Here is a 21,116-nt window from a genome sequence, read left to right on the forward strand (position 1 = left end):
GCATGCCTGGATGGGAGGTGGCACATCCACGGGAGGGAGCATGCGCACAACGGTGAACCGTCTCTCGCAGCTGGAGCACGGGGTGGGGGTGGGGGGGGCAAGGCTTCTGTTCTCCCGTCTAGATGCATAGATGGAAAACTGGGGCGCCCCCCAGGGGGCGGGGCCTGAGCCTCTCCCCTCCCCGGGGCGTTATGGAGCCAGACCTTTCTGCCCCAGAAGCTTCCTGTCCTTTTGCCACAAAATCCAGGGGTTCTGGGTTCTAATCTCCTCCCCTTCCCCCTCCCCGCCCTCCCTTAAAACCGTTAAAGTCTGTTTTGCAAACTCCGTGGCAGGGGAGGGGCGGGGAGGGGGCAGGGGAGGCCCGCGAGGGGCCGAGAGACACGGGCTGGTGTTGCCACCTGGTGGCCACGGGGGGAATCCGAGACGACGGGAGGAGCTCGGGTGGGGAGGGACGGAAAGAGGGCAGATTCAGGGTCCGAATGGGGCGTTGGCGGGGGGGGGGGGGCTGCGGAGCGTTGAGGGCGAAGAGAAAGGAGGAACCCCAAGCGCTGACCCTGGGCGGAGGGCGAATCGACCCCTAAGGGGGGTGGAGCTGGGGGAAGGAACCATGGCTCCTGATTTCAGGGGACCCGCTCCCCCTCGGGCTGTCCCTCCCCTTGCCCAGTCCTGATCTGGTAGAGTTCGGAGTGATGATCCAGTTGTGTCTCATTTATTAAAACGGAAGGCTCATTTATTCAGCCATAAGCTCCCTCCCCCACCCCACAGCTCTGTGAGTTCAGTATTATCCTCACCCCCATTCTACAGGGGAGGAGACTGAGGCTGAGGAGGGGCCATCACTTCCTTCAGAATGATTAGAGCCCCCCCCCCCCCCGCCTTGTTTTCCCCACCACTAGCTCCTCAGAGTCTGGACACCCTGCAGCGCCCGCAGGAACTCTGTGCCCAGACTCCCCATCAAGTGCTCTTGGGACAAGACGTCCAGCCTCGGGTCCTAGAATCAGCATGAGCCCCCCCCCACCCCCCTCCAGCCTATTCAACACCGAAAAGTTCTGTCCCTTCCCCCATGGATGTCTTGGGGGGGGGTAGCAGCTTCCATTTTCTGGCGCTTTCTAGAGTTCCCACCAGAGGACATGTTGCAAGACTTGCTAGACAGAGTCAGTAGGGGGGCGGGGCGGGGAGGGCGGTGGCATCAGAGCCTCGAGGGTGGAAATGGGGTCTGGGTCACCTGGCCCAGGTCTGACTCCCACCAGTGCTTTGTTAGCTTCAGCCTAGCCACTTGCCCTCTCTGAGCCTCAGTGGCCGTGTCTGTAAGATAGAACAGCCATGTACCTCTCGAGGTGGTTGTGGGGGTTCAGGACATCGCGGGAGTGTCTAGACAGAATAAGCTGGGTATGCAATGTTTGCTTAATAACCGGCTGTCTTCAGGCTTCCTGCCTGAAGGACGACTTTCTCCTCTGTCCCTCAGGCCTCCAGGCCGGTGTGCGAAGGGCCACTGAATACGGGAGTCTGTATTAGGTCTCCCAAGAGCAGTGAGAGTCCAGCCGCCTGGGCAGGACTGCCCTCCAGACCATCCTGCCTTCCCGGCTCCGGAGTCTGAGCCTCAGGGTGTCCTCGCACCTGTCTCCTGTCCTCCGAGGGCAGCTCCGCGTCCAAGGCCAGCTCAGGAGCGCCCTGAAGCAGCCGTGTCTTCTCCTTGAGATGCCCGGGCGTGTCCGGGTCCGTTCCCTCACCTTTTTCCCAGGGCGCGTTCACCACCAGGGCCTCTTTTCGGTACACCTCCTCTGGGAAGTCTGCCGGGCTTGTCCACTGCCAAGCCTAGATAGGAAGGGTGGGCCCGAGGCTGTGGGCAGCGCCCTATTTCCTATCCACACGGGGAGTGGATCGTGCTCCTGCTGGCTTAATTCTCTAAAATCCTGAGACCAATTCGAGGATCAGCTCTAAATCAGTGACCCCCCCCCCATTCGGCATCCCCTTGGGAAGTCCTCCCCGGCCCCCCCCCCCCCCCATTTCTCTTTGGGAAATTGTTCCTCTTCTGACTGTTGATGTGATTGGGCAGGCAGGGCAGTGTCTCCACCCCAACTTGAGTGATGGACATGTGACCTGGCCCAGCCAATCAGAGCACTCTAGCCCCTGATTCCATGAGCATGTGGCCCAAGCTGGGCCAATCAGTGATGGCCCTGAGACTTTTGCTGAAGCGAATGGGGAAAACGGCACCTGCTTCCACTGGGGAAAGGCTGAGCCTGGCTGGGAGGGAAGACTGCGGGCAGAACAGCAGCCCAGACAAATGGATGTTCAGTGTCGGGATTCCTAGATCTAGCCATGCCTGAAGACCACCATCCAGGGAATCCTCCCCTTACCCCCCCCCCCCACCCCCACCCACACTGGGTTCTTCTGTTGTTGTTTCTGCTGCTAGGAAATGACCCACAGGAGGTTCCTCTCTGGGCCTCTGCTTGTCAGTGTGCGAAATAGGACGGGTTTTTGGAATCCCTGTGTCAGTGGTTAGGGGAGAATAAAATGAGTGAAGGCATGGCCATTACTCTGTAGAACGCCAGCCCAGAGTATAGACCCAATAAATAAGACCTTAAATTAGAAAAGGAGTGCCCTTACCTGCTTCCCCTGGCTGCTATGGAACTCGACCACAGTGCTGGCACAGGGTGTGGGCAGAGGCGGGCACAGATACCGCGCAGCCCTGGGGAGGGAAGGGAGCTGGTCGGAGGAGCAGTGTTTCTATCCGTTCTTACTTTTTCATTGTTCTGTCTTATTTTGTTCATCTCCACTAGGTTATAAAGGGAGAAATGATGTGGACTGGGGCGGGGGGGGGGGGGGAAGGCGGGCATCTGACAGACTTTGTTTCAAATCCCAGCTCAGCCCCCACCGCTGGATCCTTTGGACCTGACTCCCTGAGCCTCAGTTTCCTCATCTGTAAACTGGGCACCAATACGGACCATCTTGGGGGAGATGGTGTAAGTTACCTGTTCAGGCCGAGGTACCCAAGGACGCCCAGGAGAAGGATGCTCAGGAAACTCCCCAGAGACGCGAGGAGTACGGACAAATCGAACTGGGAAACCTGGACTTCTGGGAGTGGGAGAGGTTGGGTTGGGGGAGGGACACCTCCCGCCTCTTACCGGGAAGGGAGGTGGGAGGGCTGGACCCTCCGTCAACTCGCTGCTGACCATGGCATGCCATGGGTGCCTCTGTGCCTCAGTTTCCTCATACGTGAAGCCAGAGACCGGGGAACCCACTTGCCCTGTGTCTGCGGGACAAAGGCCCGGCCCGCCGCGCCCAGGACACCGTGGCTCCAAGTGCCCGCAGGTTGTGCCCATGTGGTTGCTCCCCTGGACCCAGACCTGCCACCCCACGCGAGGACTGACTGCCTGGTTCTCTTGGGACCAGATTTCACCGTAAGGACAACAGGCAGCGACTATGGCAGGAACAGGGATCATTTGATTTCCAAAGCTCTTCCAGCCACACCCCCCAGGACAACGGAGCCCGCCTCCTTATCTTTGCGATAAGAGAGACACTCATTCATTCACATTCACTCACTCCATAAATAGCCCCCTGCCCCCTCTACCTCCCCTGGAGCCCCCAGGCTGGAGGGGGGGGTGGTGGGACAGAGCCTGGGACACAGACACCCTCCCTCACCCACTCCCAAGATCTCAGGCCAGGAAGGAAGGGCAGTAACAGCTAGGGGGGCAGGGGGCGGGGTGGGCACCCAGAGGAAAGCGTGGAAGGCTTCCTGGAGGAGGAAGCTTATGAGCTGAGTTTTGGAGGATGGAAAGGAGTTAGCGGGAAGCACAGACATTCCGGGCAGAGGCGCCTGCACAGGCAAGGCAACAGGAGTGTGAGAGAAGGTTCCGGAAGGGAAAAACCGCAAGAAGAGGTGGGAACAGAGTGAGGTGGGACTTCCTCCTGAGGGTGATGCACTGGGGGCAGGGGCAGGCCCAGGGCGGGGCGGCTGGGGGAGGCTTGGGCCGGGGCAGTGCATGCTGGGTAAATACCCAGGCCCTGCCCTCCTACTCACCGAAGCTGAATGGCTGGGGTTGGCTCCAGGCGCCCTGCAGCGTCACCGTGTCTGCTCGAACCTGGACGGTGTAGGCTGTGCCAGCCCGAAGGCCACCAAGGGTGACCTCGGTCTCCGTGGGCTTCACAGACAGCTCTGTGGGAAGGAGGCAGGCGCGGGTTCCTAGACTGCCTTTACTCCCACCGGGCGATGGGATGCCCGGGGCCTGGCTGGGCAGCGACACCCTAGGAGTGGCAATGGGGACTCAAGGCGTTTTGCTGAAAACTCTTAATGCACCCACGCACCTCGGCTTGTTGGGAGGAATCTTCGTCACCAAAATATTTAGTGAATGGTGCTATTTTTCTCAAATCCTGACCTCTTCGGGCTCCTTGCTCCGTCCCCTGACCAGACCCACCTGCCTTTTCCTCCAAGCTCCTTAGAGACGCCAGGTTCTGTTACACCTCAGGGCCTTTGCACGGACAGTCCCCCCCCTCCTCTACTTTGTTCACCCTTTCCCCGGATATCCGCGTGGTTTCCTCCCTCTCCTCCTTAAAAACACTTTTTCGGGGCGCCCGGGGGGCTCAGTCGTTTGAGCCTCCGACTTCGGCTCAGGTCATGAATCTCGCGGTCTGTGAGTCCGAGCCCCATGTCGGGCTCTGTGCTGACAGCTCAGAGCCTGGAGCCTGCTTCCCAGTCTGTCTCTCTCTCTCTCCCTGCCCCTCCCCAGCTTGTGCTCTCTCTCTCTCTCAAAATAAATAAAAATCTTAAAAAAAAATAAAATAAAGCCCTCCATAAAAATCCTCACGATGAGAATACCGCTGTCGGCCGTTATCAAGAAGAAAAAAACTCCTAGAAGCCTCAGTCGATATTCTTTGTGTATATTCAAGACAGAATATTCTTCAAACGGAATTTGGGGAGAACGGGTAAATGTGGCCAACGGGTGGTTCGTGCGCTAATCTTCAGCAACCTGACTTTTGGCAGATGGGTTTTCGGTAATGGCCGCTGCCAGCTACGCCGCCCCGAATAAGCCACCGAAGCCCACTCGGCCTCATTTACCCCCTCTAAGCAATGGGTGGCCAGGCTGATGGCAGGTGTCTTTGATACCTGGGTGTCCCCCCTGCCCCCGGGGCATCTGTGCCTTGACCGGTGAGTGCTAGGTGCTTGGTGGGAAGGCAAGACACGAAGAGGCAGGTCTCGCTGGCCCGGCCCGTTGCTGCAGGAGGTGGGGGGTGTGAGGCCGTATCGGAAAGGCTGTGTTCCCCGCGTGGAAGAGGGGGGGCCTAGTGAGACTTGCCCGGCGTGTTCTCACTTCTTCCCCTCCTAAGGGGCGAGAAGGGGCACCTGACTGAGCCCAAGTCCAGGCTTCCTTAACCCTTGGGCGGGAATCCCACTCCAGGCCTCAGTGTTCCCATCTGTGAAATGGGGACAGCTGCTGATTCACAGGAGGGGCTGCCACTCACACACGGGGTATGTTGTGGGCACACGGCTGCTGCCCCCTGGGGGCCCGGAAAGGGCCGTCGAGACTCGGAGCCCATCTCCTGGGTTATGGGCGGGAAAACCAAGGCCCAGAGAGGGGCAGCGAGGTGCTCGGGGTCCCGCAGCCAGGCAGACCTCAATCCCAGACCCCTTCTCCCCGCAGCCAGACCCGCGCTGCCTCACGTACTGGACATCTGGCCTCCATCCTTCTCCTGGCAGAGCACGACGTACTCCTTCAGGACGCCAGGGCAAGCGCTCAGCACGGAGGGTGCCCACTCCACCGTCACGGAGTCCTGGCTGAGCCTTTTCACCAGCACGTGTTGTGGGCTTCCGGCCCCCGGGGCTGCAACCGCGGCCATGGTCAGTTCCAGGAGTACCGGCTGAACCCTTCCTTCCCGCGTGCCCAGCCCGGCCCCGCGCAGAGACCCACGCGGGTGACCTTGGCGGCAGAGTCGGGCGGGCCTGGGTTCGAGTCCTGGCTCCCCGACCAGGCGCCATCATTTCTCTTCTCTGCGCCTCACTTTATTGAATCTATAAAATGGGGCGAGGCCGCTCGGGGCGTCTACAGGAACCCCCTTCTGCGTGTCTCGCTTCTGGCCAAGGCCTGGCCCGGAGTAAGTGCCCCTGAATGTTCTTTCCCTCCTCCTCACGCCCAAGGCCGCTACCGAGCCCTCCGGAGGGACCACCCCGTAGGTCTGGGCTACTCACCGTGGCCCCCGAAGTGGTAGGTGGACAAGACCGTGGACCACGAGGTGGGCTTCTGTGGGTGTGCGGACGCGAAGATCGTGACGCGGTAACACATCTTCTGCTCCAGCGCCCCGGATGCCCTGCTCCAGCTGTAGGTTGCTGGAAGGATTGGCCCGGGCCAGGCCAGTAAACAGGTTGTATTTCCCTCCACATCTCGGCGCTGGCTGTGCCTCGTGCCGGGAACTCCCAGAGAGCGCTCCTGCTCATGCTTCAAAACCCTCGCACCAATGTCCCCTCTTCCAGGATCCCTTCCTTATCCCCCCACAGCCCGTCCCCGCCCCCCTCCAGCCCAGCCCTTCCTCTACAGGGCCTGGTGTGCCTGTCCCCAGCTCTGTCTCCCCAGTCTGCGGACTCCTCACGGGCCAGTCTGAGGCTGAGGTTCCTGGCGGAGGCCAGGCCCAGGGTAGGGAGCGGGAGGGAAGACGCGAGGTTGCGGGGGCCATGAGCCCTCCCCGTTTTCCTCCGGAGGCCTCATTAAATTCGCCACCAGGTTCTTGCTAGCTGCACCTTCTCTGGCACCGGTGAATGTTTAACAGGCACCCTGGGATGTGAGACTCATTACCTACTGGGGCGCGATCTGCCCAGGGCTAAGCAAGCCCTGATGCCCCAGGATCCTGGCAGGGAGCTCCCGACCTGCATGGGGGGGCGGGTCCAAGTCTCAGCCTGGCTCCCACCTCTGGGGGACGTCGGGTAAGCAGCCAGGCCTCTCTCGGCCTCACACACCGCACACGCACGGCCCCTAGAGGTCTGACCCGACCAGGAGCTCTAAGGCAGAGGCAGAGGCGGGGCATTACGGTACCCATTCCAGTAGGGTCCCGATCCTGGGGTGGAGTCAGGGTGCAGGTGGTCAGGCTCCTGTCCTGGCCCCGGGGCTGCCACTCGATGCAGTAGGTCATGTCCGGGGCCCAGGCTGGCCAACGCATGATGGTGCCGTTGGCGCCGGCGCTGATATTCAGAACCCCTGGTTTTGGAAGGAGCGGAGAGAGCCACGTGAGAACAGGTGCCCCCTTCTCCCGCCAGTCCAAGGCGTGCCATCCTCTGGCCAAACCCTAACCCCTCGGGGCCGCGGGTATCTGCGCCTGGCTCTGTGTCCTCACACTGGGGGCCACCGGGCTGGGAGCCGGGCCCAGGGGCTGTTTGAATAAGTTCGGTCGTTTCCAGGTCTGACCATGAGTTCCCTGCTAAGACGCCCACCGTCCGCGACGCCTGTACGCGCGCGCGCACACACACACACACACACACACACACGCATGCGCACCCCTCCCCTTCCCGCCTCGCCAGCCCGGGGAGCATCTCTTGTTCCAGCAGATGTCTGGCCACCCACCTCCTGCCTCACCCAGTGACGGGTGGGTGTGGTGCCGGATGGGCCTCCTGGCCTGGGCACAAGGACACATCCACTCAGCTCCCGGCTCATCTCTCCCACTCCCTCCCGCAAGGGCGTCTGCAACAACCTTGGGGAGGTGGGCACGACTTCTAATTCCGGGGTCCACAACTAGCACGTATTGAGCGCCGACTATATGCGCCGGGCCCGTGTGAGGGCTTTGCTATATCCTTCGCTACCAAGGGGGACCGTGATCACCCCACTAACACAGACTCGGAGGCTCAGGGAGGGAGAGCCACTGACCCAAGGTCACACAGCGGGGCCATGACCCAAACCAGGCCGGGGAGCTGACTGGCTCGCTGCTGTGCGAGCGGCTTCACCCATCTGAGCCTCAGTCGTCTCATCTCTGAAATGGGCATCGTGGTAACAGCCCTGTGCTCACAGGGTTGCAGGGTGGCTCGGTGGGGCCGGGACCGGGGTGCGAGTGAGGCAACGATCGGGCACAAAATGTGAGGCACTGAAGAACTCAGTCGTCAAGGTAAATGTTTTAAATGCGATATTAAAAAAAAAAAAAATCAAGGGGCACCTGGGTGGCTCAGTCGTTTAAGCGTCCGGCTGGGGTCATGATCTCACGGTTCGTGGGTTCGAGCCCCAGATCGGGCTCTGTGCTGTCAGCTCAGAGCCTGGAACCTGCTTCAGATTCTGTGTCTCCCTCTCTCTCTGCCCCTCCCCCACTCGTGCTCTCTTTTTCTCTCTCTCTTAAAAATAAGTCAATAAAACATTAAAAATAAAATAAAATATAAATAAAGCTAAAGAGGTCAAAACATGAACGGAAAAGTATGTGATGGGCACAATTTACAATCGCCAAAAGGTGGAAACAGCCCAAGTGTTCATCCGCGGATGAACAGGTCAATGCGCCGGGGTCCCGGCCACGCGATAGAATGTTCCTCGGTCATAAAAAGGAAACGTGGATGAACTTGGAAAACGTTATGCTGGTGAAAGAAGCCAGATACAAGAAGCCACGTGGTATGTGACCCCGTTTCCGTGAAATCTATAGAGACAGAAAGCGGGTTAGTGGTTGCCAAGGGCTGGGGAGAAGGGGGATGGGGAGTGACGGCTGATGGGCACGGGGTCTCCCTTTGAGGGTGATAGACATGTTCTGGAACCGGACAGAGGTGATGGTTGCGCATCACTGTGAATGTCCTAAATGCCACTGAATCGCACCTGTTAAAGTGGCTGGTGTTGCTACGCGAATTTCACCTCAATAAAATATGTGTGTGCGCATACGTGCCCGTATACATAAATATAAATCTTGATTTGTTTCATCATACGTATAAATACATGTACATATTTAATTATGTATATGTATACATAATGAACAAACATCAAGATTTTTATTTTATGCTGGGGGGGGCGCAAGCGAGAGAGAGGGAGAGACAGGAAGACAGAGGGAGAAGCGGGGCTCCCCCGAAGCGGACTCACGAACCCGTGAGATCATGACCTGAGCCGAAGTCAGATGCTTCATGACTAAGCCACCCAGGCGCCCCAGATATCAAGATTTTAAGTGAAGATAGGATCAATCCTGTGCCCGCCTCGCCCGCCACACCCTGGTCCCCGTACAAGTTTATTTACAAAAACAGGTGGTTGGTCTGGGCTGTACTTTGCCAGCTAGAGTTTTGTTGTTTGCGCGTTTGCTTTAAATACTGCGTTGTAACATGACATGCCCTAATTAGTTGATTTTGACACGTTCTTAAATTTGACACCCCCTTCACTTTGTGCCTCACCTGCCTCCCCGCTCCCCCCCTACCCCGGCCCCCCTGCCTGGCGGAGGCTCAGAGTAGGTTCTCAGATCCCAGAGGCCCTCCCGCAGCCCTCCCCGGCCAGAGGAGACACCTGGGTGGGTGTGGGCATGGGCAGGAATGTGCCACGTCTGGTTGGGGCCCGGGCCGAATCGATTCTGGGAGACGACAGCCAGGTCATAGGCGGCGCCGGAGATATTGATGAACCTTCTCAGCTGCAAGGTCTTTGTGGCCTTGGGCTTACACGGGCAGGACAGCATGTGCAGGTGGACACGGTAGGTCACCTCCCCGCCAGACTTGGACCTGAGGCAGCCTTCTGGAAGGTCAAGCTGGGGCAGCTGTGGGGAGTGTGAGAGGCTTGCGGAGGCCTGACCCCGGTCATCATCCCCAGGGTGCGGCCCCCGGGCAGACTCATCCATGGGCCAGGGCCTGTGCCAAAAATTAAAACAAAACAACACAACCAGCCCCCGCCCCCTGTCCCCCAAAAAGAAACCCTCCGTGCTGCCAGGGCGGCTGGAAAATAGCCATTCACGTCCGGTGCATGTTGGTCTGAGGGGGAAATAATTGGGCGAAACTCACAGAGAGCCAGGGAAAAAAATGTTTTCGTTTTCTGGGGGTTTTTTTTTGGTGGGTTTTTTTTTTTTTTTTTTCCATCTTTGGAAAAGCCTGGAAATTTTTCCTAAGAAAAGGAATTCGAATGAGAGGAAAGCCAGGAAGTGAAAGAGCTTTACTGCAGCCTTTACTGTGACAGCCCGTTAGGGAGCTGGCCGTGTTAATTATGGTGAAGCCAGGCGGCACAACATTTGGTGGTTTTGCACCCTGACTTGGCCAGGAGAGTTTCCCTCTGTGCCTCAGTTTCCTTCCCTGTAAAATGGGGGTTAATTAGACTGTTCTTAACGGGTTGTTTATTATCTCCCATCTAGATGGACATGGCCGACCCCTGGCCTGCCCGTTTGCACCCCAGCCCCTCACAATCTGGCCCCCACCTGGCAGCCAGGGGAAGTCTACGAACACCTGAACCCCGCCATATCCCTCCTCTGCTCACATACCCTCCATTGCTCCCAATTACCCTGCAGAGTTAAACCCACGGTCCTTGCCACCTCCATGGCTCTTCCCCATGTCCTACTCGTGCCCCGACTCCAGCCTCTTTCTTGTCGCCTTCTGCCCATCCCAGGCCACCCTACAGCCCTGTGCCGGCCCATTACCTGCCCATCCAGAGTCACCTGCCTCTTCCCGTCTGGGCGGAGTGCCCCCACCGAGAACCTCCAGCTGGGCTGTGGGAGACGTTCTGCAATGAATGGGACGGGCAAGACAGTGACGCTGGGGGCGTTCCCTTGCCCGCCGCCACCCACAGACCCCCGATGGGGACCCCCCCCCCGCCCCGCCTTGAAACACAGGATTCCCATGGGATGTTAGTTTGCAAAATCTGAAAACATGGAGATCTAGTCTCCAACAACGTGACTATACTTAACGCTAGAAAACTACACTTTGAAATGGCTAAAATGGTACATTTTATATATGATGGGCTTTTTACCACACTTTTTTTTTTTTAAAGTCTGAAAATAACTCTTGGAGTTGTTTTCCGGCAGATAATGCACTTGGGCAGGAGGAGACCCCAGATCACAAGGCCAGGAGCAAATGTTGCCAGTGGCCTCATTCTTCCCTCCCTCTTGGACCCCGTCGCCACTCTAGAGCTGCCCAAACTCCAGCTTCCTGTGTCATTTGGGAAAGTACGTCTTTGTGACACAGCCATTTTCCCCTGTCAGCGCCCTGGGTGGCTTGAAAAGAGAAAAGCAACGAAACACCTCGGAAGAAGAGAACGACTGAGAAATGTTTCTTTTCAGATGATGGATTCCCCACATTTGACGACGTGAAACTCGCTCACCGTTCTGCCCCCTTTTACTCATTTCCACTGATTTCTCCCGTCGCCTGTTTACTGACACCCGCCGCCTTATTTCCAAGGCCCACTGCTGAATTCTTCTTCTTCTTCTTTTTTTTTTTTTAATGTTTATTTATTTTTGAGAGCGAGAGAGACAGAGCATGAGCAGGGGCAGAGACAGGGAGGGAGACACAGAATCCGGAATCCGAAGCAGGCTCCAGGCTCTGAGCCATCAGCACAGAGCCCGACGCGGGGCTCAAACTCAAGAACCATGAGATCGTGACTGAGCCGAAGTCGGACGCTCAACCGACTGAGCCACCCAGGCGCCCCTCCGCTGCCGAATTTCTACTGCCTGCCCTGGTTCCTGTGACTCTAGGTGCTCTCACCAGGCGGGACACACACGGAGCTGCTCCAGCCACTCCAGGGATCTCCTGGGGCTCCCGGCCTGAGCCGCCGCCTCCGCAGCTGGAATTCCTGGGCTGCGTCCATCTGCAGGGGGCAGAGGCATGACTCTGGCAAGAAACAGGTCAGACATCAAGCTGAAGGGCTGTCCCACACCTGGGGGTGCCCCGGGGCTTGGCACTTGGCACTTAGCCGTCATACACTTTTGTTTTTTTTAATTTTTTAACGTTTGTTTTTTTTTTTTTTTAATTTTTTTTTTTTCAACGTTTTTTATTTATTTTTTTTGGGACAGAGAGAGACAGAGCATGAACGGGGGAGGGGCAGAGAGAGAGGGAGACACAGAATCGGAAACAGGCTCCAGGCTCCGAGCCATCAGCCCAGAGCCTGACGCGGGGCTCGAACTCACGGACCGTGAGATCGTGACCTGGCTGAAGTCGGACGCTTAACCGACTGCGCCACCCAGGCGCCCCTAACGTTTGTTTTTTAAGACAGAGAGAGCACAAGTGTGGGGAGAGGGGCAGAGAGAGAGGGAGACACAGAACCGGAAGCAGGCCCCAGGCTCTGAGCTGTCAGCACAGAGCCCGACGCGGGGCTCGAACCCACGAACCGCGAGATCATGACCTGAGCTGGAGTCAGATGCTTAACCGACTAAGCCACCCGGGTGCCCCAGTCGTCATACACTTATTGAGTGCCAGCTGTGTGCTGGGCCCTAGGGACACTGCGGGAATAGGCCAGGGCCTGTCCCCTTGGAGCTTCAAGATCACCCATTCTTCTGGGGCGCCTGGGTGGCTCAGTCGGTTAAGCGGCCGACTTGGGCTCAGGTCATGATCTCGCGGTCCATGAGTTCGAGCCCCGCGTCGGGCTCTGTGCTGACAGCTCAGAGCCTAGAGCCTGTTTCAGATTCTGTGTCTCCCTCTCTCTCTGACCCTCCCCCGTTCATGCTTTGTCTCTCTCTGTCTCAAAAATAAATAAACGTTAAAAAAAATAAAAAATTAAAAAAAAAAGATCACCCATTCTGCCCCTGCCCTAGGTCAGGGGCAAGGCCACCCATGGGGATGTGCCCCTGATCAATGGCTTCTCACCCCCCAGGCTGTTTCCTCACCTGTGAACTGGGAATAATCCAACACTGAACTACAGGGTGGGCCAGGAAGCACACAGAGAATTTAGCACTGGGCCTGGCACCCAGTGGGTGCTCAATTAATGCTAGCTTGCTGCAGCTGTTGTTATATTATTCTCACCGAAGCCAGCATCATCTTGACGTCCACAGTGGCCCTAGGACAAGATCATATATATACATATATATATACACATATATACATATATATACATATACACATATATATGTATATACACGTATATATACATATACACATACATATATACATATATATACATATACACATACACATATATATAATATATACATATATATACACATATATACATATATATATACACACACACACACATATGAATGAACCTGTGACCATTTCGGTGTTGAGAAATACTAGCTCTTTTCATTGTAAACAATTATTTTAGGGGCACCTGAGTGGCTCAGTCGGTTAAGCGTCCGACTTCGGCTCAGGTCATGATCTCACGGTCCGTGAGTTCGAGCCCCGCGTCGGGCTCTGTGCTGACAGCTCGGAGCCTGGAACCTGCTTCCGATTCTGTGTCTCCCTCTCTCTCTGACCCTCCCCTGTTCATGCTCTGTCTCTCTCGGTCTCAAAAATAAATAAACGTTAAAAAAAAAATTTCTAATTAAACAATGATTTTACGTGCAATGTGGGAGCTTGGGTCGGAGCCAGGAACAGAAAGAGGATGTTTGTAAAAATAAATAAATAAATACATAAATAACCAGAAATAAAAGAGGACATTCGTGGAAAAGCGAGTGACCTCTGCAATTTAACTCATAGCAATCCATCTCAGTTGCAAACAAACACACTCAAGAATGTGAGATATTAACATGTGGGGAAGCTGGGTGGAGTTTCTGTGGGAGTTGTCGGCTTCCTGGAAACTTTACGGAGAATCTAAGATTCTTCTAGAATTACAAGTTTACTGAAAAGATTTCAGGAGGCAGGGGCGCCAGGGTGGCTCAGTTGGTTAAGCGTCCAACTCTTAATTTCGGCTCAGTTCACGATCTCGCGGTTCGTAGGTTCGAGCCCCGCATCGGGATCTCTGCTGACAGCTCAGAGCTTAGAGCCTGCCTTCAGACTCTGTGTCTTGCTCTCTCTCTCTGCCCCTCCCCTGCTTGCGCGCGCTCTCTCTCTCTCTCTCTCTCTCTCTCAAAAAAAAAAAAAGAAAGAAAGAAAAGAAAAAAAGAAAAATCTTAACAAAAATTACTTTAGGTGGCAAAACCTGTATGTCTATGGTGTTGGGGGTCAGGAAAGCCAGATTTTAGGACACAGCCTGGCCCACACTTCCCGGTGTGATGCTGAGAGTCCCCCAACATCCCAAGCTTCAGTTCCCTCCTCTGCTAAGGTGCTCAGGGGGCTGGAAATAAAACAGAGAGACACGCCTTTCGCCATCAGAGGCCCCATACCACTGCCTCTGACTGATTCCGTGGACCTGATGGCATAACAGAGACTCAGAGGGGCCCAACATTGGGAGGGACGGCGGGGCTGACGCTGAGGCGGCTCCCTGACCTCAAGATGCTCCCAGTCTGAGGGAGGAGGAGACGCCATAATTCAGAGGCTGGAGGTCTCTGTCTCTCCCAAACTAGGGGATTCTTCTTCTTCTTTTTTTTTTTAGGTTTATTTATTTTGAGAGAGAGAGAGATGGAGAGAGCACGAGCAGGGCAGGGACAGAGAGAGAGAGGGAGAGAGAAAATCCCCAACAGCCTCCATGCTGTCAGCGGAGATCCCACAAACCGTGAGATCGTGACCTGAGCTGAGATCAAAGTGTTGGGACGCTTAACCGACGGAGCCACCCAGGTGCCCCCCAGACTAGAGACTTCCTGGGCGCTAAACAAGGGCTGAGATTTCTGGCAGGCCCAGCTGGCTCTGCCCCGGGGGGGGGGGGGGGGGAACAGCAGGGGCGGCAGAGGGTAGCCAAAGAATGAATGAAGGTCCAAAAAAGTCATACAGAGAAACAACCTAAGGGTCCGACGATGGATGAATGAAAAAACAAAAACAAAAACAAAACCAAAATCAGGTGGTGTATATACAACGGACTATCACTCAGCCGTACAAGAAGGAAATCTTGCCGTCTGTGACGACATGAATGGGGGAGTGTATTATGCTAAGTGTAAAAGGATCTCTCACCCACGTGGAATCTGGAGCAAAACCACCCGGAAACGTGTGGATACAGAGAACTGATTGGTGGTTGCCAGAGGCAGGGGTGGGCGGCGCGTGACACGGGTGAAGGTGGTCAAAAGGGACAAACTTCATTTGTGAAAGAAGTCAGTCCTGGGGATGTCATGTCCAGCTCGGTGACTGTAGCTAATAATACTGCCTGATGGGGGCGCCTGGGTGGCTCAGTCGGTGACCCGTCCGCCGCCGTCGGCTCAAGGCATGATCTCCGAGTTCGTGAGTTCGAGCCCCGTGTCAGGCTCTGGGCTGATGGCTCAGAGCCTGGAGCCTGTTTCAGATTCTGTGTCTCCCTCTCTCTCTCTGCTGGGGCGCCTGGGTGGCTCAGTCGGTTAAGCGGCCGACTTCCGCTCAGGTCACGATCTCGCGGTCCGTGAGTTCGAGCCCCGCGTCGGGCTCTGTGCTGACAGCTCAGAGCCTGGAGCCTGTTTCAGATTCTGTGTCTCCCTCTCTCTCTGACCCTCCCCCATTCATGCTCTGTCTCTCTCTGTCTCAAAAATAAATAAACGTTAAAAAAAATTTTAAAAAAAATAAATAAAAATAAAAAATAATAACAATAATAACACAGTGTGGTGTATTTGAAAGTTCCTGGGAGAGTAGATCTTCCAAAGGTCTTAGGACAAGAAAAAAGGTTTATAACTTCGTGTGATCATCTCACAATATGTATATAAATATCAAATAAGTATGTTGAACACCTGAAACCAATACAATGTTATATGTCAATTATATCGAAGAAGAAGAAGAAGAAGAAGAAGAAGAAAAGGAGGAAGAGGAGGAGGAGGAGGAGGAGGATGGAAGGGAGGAGTGGAAGTGGAAGGGCAGCTTCCTGGAGAGGCGGCCCTGGAGCTGGACCCTGAAGGTGGGCTGGAGTCTCATGTGCTCAGATAGAAAGGAAAGCATACAGATGGAGAAGACTGCATGGGTAAAGGCAGAGTCTGGAAATGCCGGGCATGAGCAGAGACTAACAGCCATTCAGGAGGGGACCAGAGGAAGCACGAGGCAGGTGAGGGTACCTAGGGCCAGCCGAGGAAAGGATGCCCTCCTGAGGGTAATAGGGAGCCATGGAAGGTGTGCGAGCGAGGGAGGTCACGACGAGAGCTGGGTGTCAAGGAGACTCCAGAGGCTAGAAACAAGGCAAGAGTGGAGGCCAGGTAGGAGGGGGGAAGGGTGTAGAGACGGTGAAACTGATTTGGGGGATGGAGCTGCCCCGGGGAGAGGCCTGTGTTCTCCCCCCGCCCGGGGAATAAACTCACCAGCTTCCAAAGGCTGCCGGCTGTCCGGTGCCGGAACTGGACCTCGGCGCCATCCTGGCGGGCTGGGGTCTCCCACTTCATGAGCAGCCGCCCCGCGGAGCCAGACACCTTGATGTCTCCCAGCAGCGGTGGGTCGTATTTAACTGGAAGCAGAGATGGGGTTTGGGGAGGGGGCCAGCATATGCGTGAGTTACTGGTCCTGAAAATTTCAGAACATCCGTCCCACCCAGCCCAGGGTAACTGACTAAGCCCCCAGTATGTGAATCGGGGAAACCCTTACATGCTCCGTCTAAGCCTGGGAGGGAAATATCAATACCCCTTAGAGCAACGCTATAGTGAGACAGGCGCTTTTGTAAGCTGCTGACGGGGAGGGTCGTTGGCAATCTATTTTTCGAGAGGACGATTAGGGAAATCTTACTAATTTTTTAGACCCTGACCCAAAGAGAGACGTCTATCATTCTTTCTGCACCTTGGTCACACCATGCCTGATTCTACCTCAGGGCCTTTGCACTTGCCGTCGCTCTCATGTCCTCCACCTGGAACACACTTTTCTACGCTTTATTCCTGTTGGATCTTTTTTTTTTTTTATCCTTCCGGGCTCAGCTTGAGCCGGAAGCCTCCCTGGCCTCCCAGCGGTATCTCCTCGTATGTAATAATCATGCCTCGTTCATCACCCCCACTTGATTCTGGGCTCCACGAAGGCAGAGAGAGGCAGGGCCACGAGTACAGTGAAGCAAGAAAGGCAAGGGTGTACAAAGACATGGTCGGATCCTGTCTTTAATTAACTAATTAATTTATAAGTTTAGAGGGGTTTTGTTTGTTTGTTTGTTTGTTTGTTTGTTTTTGAGAGAGAGAGTATGAGCAGGGGAGGGGCAGAGAGAGGGAGAGAGAGAATCTTAGGCAGCCCAGCGCGGAGCCTGACGTAGGACTCCATCTCAGGACTGTGAGATCATGACCTGAGCCAAAATCAAGGGTCGGACGCTTAACCGACTGAGCATATTTTAAACCGCGATATTTTAGGGGCGCCTGGGTAGCGCAGTCGGTTAAGCGTCCGACTTCAGCCAGGTCACGATCTCGCGGTGCGTGAGTTCGAGCCCCGCGTCGGGCTCGGGGCCGATGGCTCAGAGCCTGGAGCCTGTTTCCGATTCTGTGTCTCCCTCTCTCTCTGCCCCTCCCCCGTTCATGCTCTGTCTCTCTCTGTCCCAAAAACAAATAAACGTTGAAAAAAAAAAAAAGCGATATTTTAAAACCGACCCCATATTTTAAAACGCGGTACTTTGTTCACCGTGGATTTTTTTTCCCATGAATTTTGATTTTTAAAAATCTTGCATTACCGTAGTGTTTGTATCGACTAGCGAGGTTTGGGGCACCCCTTGGAAATGTTGTGCCCCAGGCGGGCTCCCTTCTCACCTCACCCTAGTCCCAGCTCCGAGCTGCAGACTTCGGTGGCCTCGCTCGTGTCCCTGTGACTCAGCGGTAGCACACGGTGGGAACTCAGCAACGATATGTCAAAGTGTATGTGGTTGAGTCGTGAAAACAGACATAGAAGACCCAACAGGGTCCCAGCAGCTTTCACCCAGAAGCCACCTAAGTGGCCGGCAGCTGGGGATTGGCGAGGGGACCATAAAAAACTGCCATGTCTCACGATAGCGTGTGATGTGAAAACAGCTGGCGTTATCGAGCCGCTGGCCGGAATCCCCCCCAGGTCCAGGCTCAGGGACCGGAGGCTTCTCTGGGTGACGAAGGGGCCGCGGGGAGGAGGAGGAGGAGGAGGAGAACAGGGTACTGACCTGAGCTATGAAGCATCAGGGTGACCTTGGGTGACTTCTCTGTCCGGTTCCCGGCTCGAGATTCGACCCAGAGGGTGACAGCCTGCAGCACAGATATGCCGTCCTGGTCGGAGAACTGCACCTTGGTGGCCGAGCCCGCGGCAAAGTAGCAACAGCGCCCGGACCTGAGGCTGGGGAGGGAGAGTGCTGGTGCTCAGTCTGGGGGTCCTCGGGACCCCCAGGGTGCCTCGGCAGAAGGTGTGAGTCGCATCCCATCATCTTCTTCTGCCCCCTTTGCTCCCCCTCCGCGGCCTGGGGACTCCGTGGGGATCAGCCTGGAACCGAGGGGTTGGGTGGGTGTGTGTGTGTGTGTGTGTGTGTGTGTGTGTGTGTGTGTCCCGGAATCTCGCGAGATGGGCTGCCACAGGAGGAAGGAAGATGGGAATGAATGGATGGGAGGATGGACGAGTGAGTGAGAGGGTGGGGACGAGGGGCTAGAGGGACGCACCCCCCCCACCTCCCACCCCCGCCACAACATAGAGAGTCCCAGCCCTCTCTTCTCACGTGAGAAACTGAGCCTCCCGAAAGGAGCCTGACAAGGTCACACATCTGAGAGCGGGAGCCAGGGTGGGATGATGAATGAGGGTCTGGGAACTGGGGCAGGGTCCTCACCAGCACCTCAGGAAGTGGCTGACCCCAGCCGCGGGGCCCTCGTACCGCCAGGAGCATTCATAACCGGCGCTGAATATCCGGTAGCAGGTCAGGTCCTTGGGGCCTGAAGCCGAGCCTAGAGGAGATACCAGAGGTTTGGGAATGGACCAAGAATCGGCAGGGGCCCCTCCTTGCTGACGCACCCTCAGGGTAAATCTTTGTGACATTTAAGGAACCCGCTCCCAGCCCCCTCCCTGTGCCCTTTTCTCCTGTCTCCTGCCGTCTCCTGTGCTCACCCCCCTCCGGCCACACCAGTGGACTCCTCACCAGTCCTCAAACACACCAAGCTTACTCCCACCACAGGGCCTTTGCACACGCGGGGCCAGCTGCCTAGCATGCTTTCCCCCCAGATCTCGACATTCCAGTTTCTCCTTCAGGGTCACCTCCTTGACCGCCAGGCAACCTGAAACAGCCCCTTCCTTCATCCCCCACCTCCTCTGGTTTCTCATAGCACATCCTAGGATGCCGTCCATGTACGTGTTTGGCAGTCGGGGTCACGGCCGGGTCTTTCATGCCTAGAACTGTGTCCGCACAGAGTGGGTGCTCAGTGACTATGTCTCGCACAAAAGAGCGGATGAAGAGCCCGTTCAATGGCAGGCCCTTACTGGGGTGCATCGCAAGCACACATGTTCCAGCAATGCCTGCCTCCGGGGAGCCCCAAAATGTCTCACGGCTGCTTAGCCCCCCCACGCTGAACAGACACAGACACCAAGTCTGCGACGCTGCGAGGGAGGAGACGAGGCTCAGAGAGGCAAGCGACCGATCCAGGACGCCCGAGCTTGGTGAGGATAGGACAGCAGGCCGTCTGGTCACTCCCAAGACCTGAGGCCGGCCTCAAACTTTGGCTGGGCAGGAGAGAGCTGAGGGACCGGCCCCCAGGGATGGGCCAGTCAGAGCCCCGCATGCCCTCTCCCCACAGCGCAGAACTGTTCCAGACCTGAGTCTGTATCCGGATACGGTGGGTCCTGAAAACAGCACCCGCTCGTGCCGCAGGCTTCGGCTGCAAAGGCAACAAAGAGATCATGACATTCCCAGAGTTCAACTGCGTGGGAGAGGGGCTCAGGCCGGGGGCTCGCCAAGTCACCATCCACCCACCTCTCCACGTTCCCATAAACGGATCCGCCCACCCGCCCTGCCGTCCCTCCACACGTCCAGTCTTCTGCCCATCCGTCCACCCGCTCGTTCATCCACGCGTCAACCTCTCAGGTTGCTCTTCCCAGGGTCCCCCGGACCCCTCCCCGTCTCTGATCTCCAGCCCTGCCTCACCCCTGAAGGCCCTGAAACCCTGCCGCTGCTGTTTCCAGAGAGGGAAACTGAGGCACAGAGAGGCAGAGGGGTGGCCTGAGGTCACACAGCAGCAACAGCTGAACCGGAATTAGAGGTCAAACCCAGCCATCTGCAGGGGTCTGGGCTCCTTCCCATCTGATTCCACAAGACGGAGAGAGTCTATGAGTATATATAAGGTAGGAATATACCATGTACTACAAACATGATCAGTTACCCTGTATATCACTTATATACATATTTGTTCTTTACCCTTTTCTTAGCATTTCTTTTTATTTATTTACTTATTTAAAAGGTTTTATTTAGGGGCGCCTGGGTGGCGCAGTCGGTTGAGCGTCCGACTTCAGCCAGGTCACGATCTCGCGGTCCGTGAGTTCGAGCCCCGCGTCGGGCTCTGGGCTGATGGCTCAGAGCCTGGAGCCTGTTTCTGATTCTGTGTCTCCCTCTCTCTCTGCCCCTCCCCCGTTCATGCTCTGTCTCTCTCTGTCCCACAAATAAATAAACGTTGAAAAAAAAATTAAAAAAAAAAAAAAGGTTTTATTTATTTTTGAGACAGAGGTGTGAGCGGGGGAAGGGCAGAGAGAGAGGGGGACAGAGGATCCAAAGCGGGCTCTGGATGACAGCAGAGACGCCCACACGGGGCTCGAACCCACGAACCGTGAGACCATGACATGAGCCGAAGTCAGGCGCTTAACCGCCCGAGCCACCCAGGCGCCCCATCCTTTTCTTAGCATTTCTCACAGAACTCTGGGAAGTGGGAAAGATTCAGGGGTTCGGCCCATTCCACGGAAGACAAAATCAAGACCGGAGGGAGGATGCCCAAGTTGGACCCCGGAAGCTATGATCAGCGATCTCCCATTTGAGAGAGGGAAAGACTGAGGCCCAGAGACGCAGAACCCAGCCCAGAAACCCAGATCCGCGGCCTTTCACTCACACGTCTCCCAGCAAAGAGCCACCTTGTCGGGGTGGAGCACTCACCGCCCTGCCCTGGAAGTAGCAGCAGGAGGAGGGGGACCAGCCTGGTCAACAACTGCCCCATGAAGTCCATGCAGAGGCCTGCAGCCCCGGATGAGCTTCTGTGTTGCTGGCGAGGCCCAGCCACCCCGTCCTCGCCCTGGAACACATTGAAGCTGAGCAAGAAAGAATGCTAAAAAGATTAAAAAAAAAAAAGTT

At 56.0% G+C, this 21,116-nt stretch overlaps 1 protein-coding gene across 5 annotated transcripts; it reads right to left on the reverse strand.

The window, feature by feature from the left end:
- Positions 1–687: 687 nt before the first annotated feature.
- IL12RB1 (interleukin 12 receptor subunit beta 1) lies at positions 688–21,116 on the reverse strand. Of its 5 annotated transcripts, none has more exons than XM_047094893.1 (16): positions 20,922–21,116; positions 19,597–19,659; positions 18,621–18,735; positions 17,970–18,139; positions 16,180–16,322; positions 12,860–12,893; positions 11,606–11,731; positions 10,546–10,628; positions 9,435–9,678; positions 7,020–7,181; positions 6,182–6,319; positions 5,661–5,816; positions 4,019–4,153; positions 2,970–3,072; positions 2,605–2,686; positions 688–1,812 (listed from the first exon to the last, which is right to left on the reverse strand). In XM_047094893.1, the coding sequence occupies exons 1-16, from the start codon at positions 20,989–20,991 to the stop codon at positions 1,459–1,461; spliced, it is 2,178 nt and encodes a 725-aa protein (XP_046950849.1). In that variant the 5' UTR covers positions 20,992–21,116; the 3' UTR covers positions 688–1,458. The 5 variants fall into 5 exon arrangements, with proteins under 5 accessions (XP_046950849.1, XP_046950847.1, XP_046950850.1 ...); XM_047094891.1 differs by having other exon boundaries at positions 19,597–20,105; positions 20,922–21,009; XM_047094894.1 differs by lacking the exon at positions 19,597–19,659.

Source organism: Lynx rufus, unplaced genomic scaffold (assembly GCF_022079265.1).
Source record: "Lynx rufus isolate CCGP_SWC_20201006 ecotype Redwood Valley unplaced genomic scaffold, mLynRuf1.p SCAF_4, whole genome shotgun sequence".
Classification (NCBI taxonomy): domain Eukaryota; kingdom Metazoa; phylum Chordata; class Mammalia; order Carnivora; family Felidae; genus Lynx; species Lynx rufus.

Excerpts from the sequence above, each read along its gene's own strand:
- IL12RB1 (XM_047094891.1), bottom strand. The coding sequence starts at position 19,846 with ATGAACGAGCGGGTGGACGGATGGGCAGAAGACTGGACGTGTGGAGGG. Across the intron at positions 18,736-19,596 it reads GTATCCGGATACAGACTCAG|GCTCGGCTTCAGGCCCCAAG; the intron begins GTCTGGAACAGT and ends TATCTCCTCTAG. Across the intron at positions 2,687-2,969 it reads GGGTACCTCGGCCTGAACAG|GGCTGCGCGGTATCTGTGCC; the intron begins GTAACTTACACC and ends TTCCCTCCCCAG.